Consider the following 9,237-nt stretch of genomic DNA (forward strand, 5'->3'; position numbering starts at 1 on the left):
AGTTAAATCGTAGCATAGATTACATAGTTAAATCGTAGCATAGATTACATAGTTAAATCGTAGCATAGATTACATAGTTAAATCGTAGCATAGATTACATAGTTAAATCGTAGCATAGATTACATAGTTAAATCGTAGCATAGATTACATAGTTAAATCGTAGCATAGATTACATAGTTAAATCGTAGCATAGATTACATAGTTAAATCGTAGCATAGATTACATAGTTAAATCGTAGCATAGATTACATAGTTAAATCGTAGCATAGATTACATAGTTAAATCGTAGCATAGATTACATAGTTAAATCGTAGCATAGATTACATAGTTAAATCGTAGCATAGATTACATAGTTAAATCGTAGCATAGATTACATAGTTAAATCGTAGCATAGATTACATAGTTAAATCGTAGCATAGATTACATAGTTAAATCGTAGCATAGATTACATAGTTAAATCGTAGCATAGATTACATAGTTAAATCGTAGCATAGATTACATAGTTAAATCGTAGCATAGATTACATAGTTAAATCGTAGCATAGATTACATAGTTAAATCGTAGCATAGATTACATAGTTAAATCGTAGCATAGATTACATAGTTAAATCGTAGCATAGATTACATAGTTAAATCGTAGCATAGATTACATAGTTAAATCGTAGCATAGATTACATAGTTAAATCGTAGCATAGATTACATAGTTAAATCGTAGCATAGATTACATAGTTAAATCATAGTATAGATTACATAGTAAAATCGTAGCATAGATTACATAGTAAAATCGTAGCGTAGATTACATAGCTAAATCGTAGCGTAGATTACATAGTTAAATCATAGCGTAGATTACATAGTAAAATCATAGCGCAGATTACATAGTTAAATCATAGCGTAGATTACATAGTTAAATCATAGCATAGATTACATAGTTAAATCATAGCGTAGATTACATAGTTAAATCAGCGTAGATAGTTAAATCACGGTATAAATTACATAGTTAAATGTCTCTTGTGCAGCTTTCAGCTCTCTGAGCACTCCGGGTATTTTATCATGATCACTGTCAGGGTTACAGACCCCTTAGGGCAGAACTGAACTCTCCCTCCCTTTCCTTCCTCTCTCCTCTTTCCCCTCCATCTCTCCTTCCCTCCCCGGTTTTTGTCCTTCATTCTTACTTTCCTTTATCAAGAAGCACACAGCAGAGCTACACACATTCCAAACACGAGGTGGGCCTCGTCGACCAGCTCAGTGGCCGTCCGGCCAAAGGGCGCGCATGCAGTCAGAGCTCTTGCCGCGAATCCTGGGTGACGCCTGCTCTGTGTCCAGCACCAGCACACAGACGGGCTGTATCGGCCCTGGGAAGTTGTCTCGATGTCGACCACCCCTCCTTGTATCTGCTTCGTCCTCTGTACGCTCCAGACTTCCCACATAGTAATTTGGCGGGTTCCGTGGCAGCCCTAGGGTGCAGGAATCATTGCTTGCCAGGTGCAGATGTGAAGGCTGAGGTTCAGCAAGACTAAATGGTTAGCCCAAGGTCCTGCAGCTGTGGCCCCCCTACTGAAACTCAGAGTCTCCTCGTGTTGTCGGCTTTTGCTGCTGTAGCTTGTCCCTTCACAGTCTCCTGTTGGACCCTGAAGAATACTTAGCTCCTAGTTGTCACCCTTCCCTGACAGGGAATTCCAACTTCGTTCTTCCTCCCCGTGGGTCAAACACTTAGTTAAGGAGTATAACCCCACCACCACCAAAACTAAGCAACGGCAAGGGAGTGAAGACCCCCTTAAGGAGATGCTGAATATAAGCAGGTTTTATCTCAAGAATTACTAAACTGAGTGTTCAGTGTGTGGTCTCAATATGATAATAGAGAAGAGCTGAGAGCCGGCAGATGGCTCAGTGGTTACGCCCCTGGGTTCCCTTGTGGCCGACTGTAATTCGATCCCGGATCCCGCAGGTGAAAATTCATGCTGGACGTGTGTGTGCATGTCCAAAATCCCGAGAGGAGAATGAAGGAGAAGGGATGAGGCGTGGCCATCCCCACTCAGGGCAGAGGTTGGGGTGGTGGGGAGGGAGGGAAGGGAAGGGTGATTTCTTCCTCTCTGTCTCTCTCAGTCTCTAGTGAGCACACTTGCCCTAGAGCAAAAATACCTCCACAAAAAAAAAAAAAGAAGAAATGGGACCAGCAGATAGAATAATGGTTATGTTCCTGGACTCCCACATAGTTGACTGCAGTTTGAGACCCAGTCCCAGAAGCTTAAAGGTCACGCTGAGCACGTGTGCGTGCATGCCCAGGATCCCAAGAGGAGAATGGAGGAGAAGGGATTGCGGTGTGGCCATCCACCTGGGAGGTGATTTCTCACTTTCTGTCTCTCTGGCTCTCTCTGTGTCTCCAGTGAGCACACGTGCCCTATGGGAAAAAGAACAAGAACAAGAAAAAGAAGAACCATACCCCACTAAGTATCTTTCTGTAAACTTGCAAAACCAGAGAAGCTAGCCTGTGTAAAGCAGGAAGCTGTGTTGTTTACTGTCTTACTAATGCACACCGGTAGCAAGTGTCTTATTCCACTGCTGGTGAGATCGAAGCTCTCGTTGGCTGAGAAGAGACTGCACTACTTTGGCAGAGCACCACTTCTATCCTCATCTGGGCACGAACTCACTGGAATGCGATAGAAGTTGCTTCTGTAAAGAGCTTTTCAGGTAGGCTGTCTGAACTAAAAAAGGGAGATGGATGGAGTACTCAGGGATGGAAGAAGTACCTCGCAGGAGCATTCTCAGCAAGACGAGGGAGGCTCATGGCAACTTAGGGTCATATGGGGCCGGAGGGGGATTGCCACTGAATAATGTCCGTCTCCTTTTTGCTTTCTCCCACTCTTCCTTTCTTTCTCCCCAGCACACTGTGCTGTTTCCCTGTTTCATGCTTCCAGAACCTGGCCTTTTACACCTCTTCAGTAAACATTGTCTGTGTTGGTGTCACCTCCTGTACTTACAGTTCTCAACTATCGAGAATGCAATGGCTCCCAAAGGGTCCCAGCTAGGAGTCGCTGTTGATTAATACTGACTTGCAAGAAACAGTCAGTGAAAGTATAATTTACACACACACACGCACACACATGCACACGCACACACATGCACATGCACACACAGACGAACACACTTCCAAAGTTTGTGAAAATGTGTATTAAGAGAAAACTGCATGGATTTCTAAAGTTTTTCTTGCACCCAAATACACTCATACTTAAATTCTGTTTTTCCACAAACTTTTTGAAGTCAAGTCCCCTCCTACACACACATGCTCATGCATACACATACGCAGGGACTTCAAAAAGCGTGTGGAAAATTGAATTAAAATACAAGGTGATTTTGGTGCAAAAGGAAAATTGAAATCTATGCATGTTTTTTCCAAAATATTTATTTTTCACGAACTTTTATCTATACTGAGTTGTCTCTCAGTATCCATGGGGGTGGGTTCCAGGTTGCCCCAGGGTACCAATATTCATGGATGCTTAAGTCCCTTAGATAAAATGGCGTAATATTTGCATATAACCCACCCACATCTCATATACTGAGTCAGCTCCAGATTACTTAAATAATATCACACAAATAGCTGTAGTGTATTATTTTTTAATCTGTATTCTTTTATTGTAAATTTATTTCACTTTTTCCCCCTGAATATTTCAACCCACAGTTGGTTGAATTTATGGGTGCGGAATGTGTGCATGTGAAGGGCAGATGATATCTATGATGGGTGTGTATTAAACAGGTATGTGAATATATGTATATATTTACTTCTGTTTTCACGGAGAATCCCCTCTAAGTAAAGCTCTCGGGTGAATGGGTGAGGATCGGTTTGGTATCTTTTGGTCCAGATGGACAAGCTGACTCCTTCGCTAGACTTGTGTTAGAGGGTGGAGATAGAACCCTTCCCTCGTCTTCCGGAAAACCCAGCTCTGTCTGGGAAAGGAAGGTGACCGTGGTTCGACAGTGCTTTGAGGGAGAGCGGTGGGACTATGGAGGTCTTGGCCCAAGAGGGCGGGAGGAGTTGGAGCTCATCCGCAGCTCTTTCCAGAAGGTGGGGATGGTTACACTGCAGCCCGGGCACTCTGCTGCGGGGAGAAAGAGGAGTCCTCTACATGACTCAATAAGAAAAAAGCAGACCTACCCCACAGAATGAGCCGGGTAAAGGGTGCCAACAGGTAATTCACAGAAAGGAAATACAAATGACTAATGCTTACAGTTAAAAAAAGCCTCGCTGATACAAGCAAGCGCTCATCACAGTCATGGCATCTTTGCCCACGCAGCTGGCCCCGTAACTCTTCTCTGTTAGGTCATCTCCATGTTGGCAGGTGCTTGCTGAGACCGGCTCCTTCTGACACGCGTATAGCCGCTGTTACAGGCTTCCTGGGAGCAATCTGGTAAACGCATCAGGAGGCTTAGAAATATGGGCAGAGGTGGAAACCGTGTCCTGCTTCTCGTGCGGTTTGGTTTCTTCAGGGCAACAGACGATCCCTCCTCTTCATCCGCAGCTCGGGGGAATTTATCCGGCAAGCAGAGCTCGTATTTCTCATTTCTCTTCCGACCAAGCCTATCCTCCAAGCTGTCCCTTGCAGTTCTTCCCCCATTCCACCTCGTTCTCCTGCTCTTGCTTCTTCTTCCTGCAAAGCTTGGCTTCCTGACCAAGGCCCGGTCTACACGGCCCCATCCCTCCTGACCACCCCCACTGCCGCACCGTGCATCCACTAAGCCATAGCCAGGGAGAGCTCGCCCTGCACCTTCACCCGCTGGATGTTTGCATGTGTTTAGAGTTAACTGATGCAAGGTCGGTGTGACGGTCCCTCCGTGGACTCGCTGGATTTTCACTTCCGTTGACTCCCGAGAACCAGCACACGCACCTGGCGTGAGGTTCAAGCCACAGGGTTCAGGAGTGGAACCGCGGCTGATCATGTGGCAGTCCAGTACCTTATCCGCTACGCACCTACTGGCCCTGAGTCTTGCTTTTAAATAGATGAGACGATTTTGAAAGTCATATACACATTATAAACTAAAAAACACAAATTGTCAGGAAAGGTAGAGTAATGGTGCCAGCTACAATAATGTTATTGGTAGCATCACCACCTGGCCTGTCCCTCCTGGTTTGAATTTCTCTGAATGCTTCGGGAAATCAATACCCCCGTTCTTCCCTACCCTTCCACAGAGATTCTGTTTCTTTTCCCAGCACAGAACGCGCCGCCTTGGAAAACTTCAGAGCTTTCCTTCCTGACTCTGCCTAGTCACATTTCTGGTGCACTTTCAAATAAATAAATAAATAGATAAATACCTGCTAAAAGACGTGTGAAATGCACAGGCAGCGTACCCCAGGCGGCATCTTGGTCGGTGAATGAATAAACCAGCCGGCACGTTTTCCGAAGGGGCCTCCTGCTCAGTGGGGGCTTGTTTCCTTTTCCTTTCACAGACATGAGCGAGCTGGTGACCTCCATGGAGGAGTCTGGGTCTGCGGCCTTTGGGACCACACCCTACGACTATGAAATCTCGCTGCCGTGTGACAAGGACTATGTGAAGATGCTGCTGGCCCAGGTGCTGCCCCCGCTGTACTCCCTGGTGCTCGTCATTGGCCTCCTGGGCAATGCGGTGGTGGTGTGGGTGCTCACCGGCTGCCGGAGGCTCAGGGTCATGACCGACATCTACCTGCTCAACCTGGCCATCTCCGACCTGCTCTTCCTGTTCACTCTCCCATTCTGGATCTACCATGTTGCGTGGCATGACTGGGTGTTCGGGGACGCCATGTGCAAGCTGCTTTCGGGGCTCTACGACATAGCCTTGTACGGCGAGATCTTCTTCATCATCCTGCTGACGGTCGACAGGTACCTGGCCATCGTGCACGCCGTGTTTGCCCTGCGGGCCCGGACCGTCACCTTCGGCATCGTCTCCAGCGTCGTCACCTGGGGCCTGGCAGTGCTAGCTGCCCTCCCCGAATTTGTCTTCCGGGAGTCCCCGGATGGGTTGGTCTGCAACCCTCAGTACCCGGAGGAGGGGGAAGAGAGCTGGAAGCGCTTCCACGTGCTGAGGATGAATATCCTGAGCCTCGCCCTCCCTCTGCTCGTGATGGCCGTGTGCTACTCAGGCATCATCAAAACGCTGCTGAGGTGCCCCAGTAAAAAGAAGGACAAGGCCATCCGGGTCATCTTCGTCATCATGGTGGCCTATTTTGTCTTCTGGACACCCTACAACGTGACGCTTCTCCTCTACACTTTCCAAACGACCTTGGTCTTCGACGACAGCTGTGTGCAGAACAGGCGCCTGGACGTGGCGCTGCTGGTGACCGAGATGGTCTCCTACATGCACTGCTGCATCAACCCGGTGATCTACGCCTTCGTGGGAGAGAAGTTCCAGAAGAGCCTGCGCCGCTTTTTCCGCAGGCACGTGGTGGCGCACCTGCGCAGGTCCATCCAGTCCTTCCCTAGTGAGAAGCTGGAGCGGGCCAGCTCTGTGTCCCCATCCACCGTGGAGCTGGAACTCTCCTTCGTTTTTTAAGTAAGATGCAGGAAATCGCCTAAAGAAGGTGGCCAGCAGGGGAAACAGACACCGCGTCAACCACCAGGTCAACTCTAGAACAGTCTTTGGACTCCCTGTGCCCCCTAACGCTCCTGAAGACAGGACGGTTCGGCGCAGTGACGGTGTCGTCACCAGAGGACAGGGCTGGGTGGGGTATGCGTCTTCCACCTGCAATGCAGAGCTTTGCTTCGTTCTCGGAAGACTTCCATGCCTTGGATGCCTCTGAATGCTAGACAGTTACTGTCGGTAGCTATAAACAGATCAAGCTTTTTAGATTTTAAGCCTTCATTTCTTCAACAAGCTATTGACATAAATGAAACCTTTACAAAATTCAGTGTCCAGTCTTTATTCCCTAGCTACTGTGGCTAGCGCTTTCCTTGCTTGATGAGAGGGGGTTTTGCTTCGTCTCTTATATGTGGATGTGTACCTCCAGCAGCACCGTGGCACGCCATGCCCACTGCAGGCAGCCGTAGTAGTCTGTCGAGTTCCTGTCCACGCCGAGTGGCCCACAAAGCCCTGAACGTGTGCACTGTCCCTCAAATGCCGATCTCACCTGGCATAGCAGGCCCGAGTCCCCTGTGCATAGCTTAGGTGCAGAGAGCGGAGGTCCTGGGCTTGCAGGGCCACTCTGCAGCCCTAGCTTGGTGGCCCTTAAACATCAGCAGAAGCACCTGGAGGGCAGGCTAGTACAGGGATGGCACGTGGCTCCCCCGAGTTTCTGAGTCAGTGGCTCTCGAGGCTGCACCACTGGCCATTTCCAGGCGATGTTCTCTGCTGCTCGTCCCGGACCCTCACGTTTAGAACAGCTGCTCTGACCGAAAGGCTCCTGCAGACACCCCTGCACCCTCCTGGGAACTAGGGCTTTCACAGTTGTCACAGGGAAATGCAAAAGGCCCTTCCGACTGAGGCTCTGCCAAGGACAGTCACCTTCCTGGGGTCTCTATGTGGCGGCAGTGTGGCCCAGGACAACTGGTTGAGGAGAAAGCCCACCATTTTTGTTGAGTGGAGCATTGCCCAAGTGCCTGTGTTTAATACCCTGCACTCGTATCTTGGGAGGTGAACGAGAGGGGTGAGCTCCATCTTGAGCAAAAACGACAACTTAGCCCCCAAATGAAGAATGTCCCAGGTCTTGCTCTCTTTCCTTCTCCCTGTACGGCTCCTTGGGAAGTCCGGTGTAAGCTTCTGCTCCGCTTGGGTCTCACTAGATGCAGGGTGGGAGGGTGGATTGTGAGCCCTGCCCGCCGTCGTCCGACAGCTGTCTGTCTGGCGGGGCCGATGGGGTGCACCGACACATGCTAGGCGCAGGTCACAGACACGCCTAAGACAAGCATGATCTCCGCCACCATAAACCGCAGTCAGGGAGGGGGCGTAAGACAGCAGCAACAGCTCCAGTGCAAAGAGGTGGACGCTCGATGGTACACGTGGGCCGGTCAGGGAAGCCTACTTCCAGCTGGCACTTAAAGACAGGAAGACTTCATGGAGGAAGTGGCTTTTCAGCGAGTCTCCAAAGGAAAGGTGGGATCTGGACAGGGAGAGCATTGGAGAAAGGCATGGTAAGCCAAGGGAATATCCCATCCCAAGGGGAGAGAAAGGGCAGCGTTGATGTGGGCTGCAGGGGCTGCCCACATAGTAAATAAAATTTCATAAAAATCCAAAATCAATCAGTAAATAAGGAGCGTTGTGCAGGGGGTGGAGCCGCGCTGCTGCCCAGAAGCCGAGGACATCAGAAACCCCCGTGTTGCCCCCACCACCTGACACACATTATTTGGCCTCTTCGGCTCCAACCTCCTCACCCACATAATGAAAGGCTGAACTAGGTTGTCTCTAAGCCCCCTCGTAGCCCGGTAGACTCGGATCTTGCTAAAACGAGGAGCTGGAGGCTCATGTCTATAAAGCCAGCTGTCTGATGTGAAGAAAGGCAGTGCCCAGCAGGTGGCGGGATGCCTCAGTATAGCACCGGAGTCGCACGGGAAGCCTGGGTTCGGATCCTGGGTTGACCTGGACGTGCCCACAGGCCAGCCCAGGATCCTGGCTGGAGGGCTGGCAGGATTGTGGCATGGAGAGACCCTATCACAGGGCCCTGTTTCTTTCTCTCCCTCTCTTTTTCTCAAAAGAGATAAGCAAATAAACTAAAAGCGGGCGGTGGGGGGTCGGGGAGTGGAGGGCAGTCGCCCAGCATGGCCGCCTGGGCCGGGAGAGCAGGTACGTGTCGCGTCACGCACTGAGATCCGCTCAGGCTTCAGGTGCTCGCTCACAGGCCGCTTCTCAGTCCCACCCGTCACATTCGCGAGGCCCACCATGCTCTCAGCTCCAGCAGGAGGAAGCAAGACTGGACCCGCTGTCAGCCGGCCCTCGGCGAGCTCGCGGTCAGGCTGAACTGGGCACGTCCTAGTGCCCCGCCCGAGTGTGCAGCCAGGCCTCCAGAGAAATCCCTCGACACAAAGCCTCCATTGGACCAAAAAGGGAGACGCTTCCGTGTTAAACCAGGAGACACTTCAGTTCCCCATCGGAGGCTCGGGGAAGGGTGTGCAAGCCCTCGGCTCCCCACTGCAGCCCTGCCACTCCAGGAGCCTCCACGTGCTCCTTGGGGCCCTCTCCGGGGCGATGCAGGTGTGTCTGGAGCGCACTAAGCACTTGGCACGAATCTCACCTCGGCCAGGGCGCCTTTTCTCTTTTTTCGTGCTCCAGCCAAAATGGGA

At 50.1% G+C, this 9,237-nt stretch overlaps 1 protein-coding gene across 2 annotated transcripts; it reads left to right on the forward strand.

Annotated features, from left to right (window-relative positions):
- The first annotated feature begins 2,488 nt into the window (after positions 1-2,488).
- On the forward strand, positions 2,489-6,852 carry LOC102498785 (C-C chemokine receptor type 3). 2 transcript variants are annotated; one of them, XM_027768947.1, is made up of 3 exons: positions 2,489-2,686; positions 3,675-3,749; positions 5,439-6,852. In XM_027768947.1, exon 3 carries the CDS (start codon positions 5,441-5,443, stop codon positions 6,515-6,517), a length of 1,077 nt encoding a protein of 358 aa, XP_027624748.1. In that variant the 5' UTR covers positions 2,489-2,686; positions 3,675-3,749; positions 5,439-5,440; the 3' UTR covers positions 6,518-6,852. The 2 variants fall into 2 exon arrangements, with proteins under 2 accessions (XP_027624748.1, XP_006170192.1); XM_006170130.3 differs by lacking the exon at positions 3,675-3,749.
- Positions 6,853-9,237: the final 2,385 nt, after the last annotated feature.

Source organism: Tupaia chinensis, unplaced genomic scaffold, assembly GCF_000334495.1.
Source record: "Tupaia chinensis unplaced genomic scaffold, TupChi_1.0 Scaffold148065_1, whole genome shotgun sequence".
Lineage (NCBI taxonomy): Eukaryota > Metazoa > Chordata > Mammalia > Scandentia > Tupaiidae > Tupaia > Tupaia belangeri.

Excerpts from the sequence above, each read along its gene's own strand:
- LOC102498785 (XM_027768947.1), top strand. The coding sequence starts at position 5,441 with ATGAGCGAGCTGGTGACCTCCATGGAGGAGTCTGGGTCTGCGGCCTTT.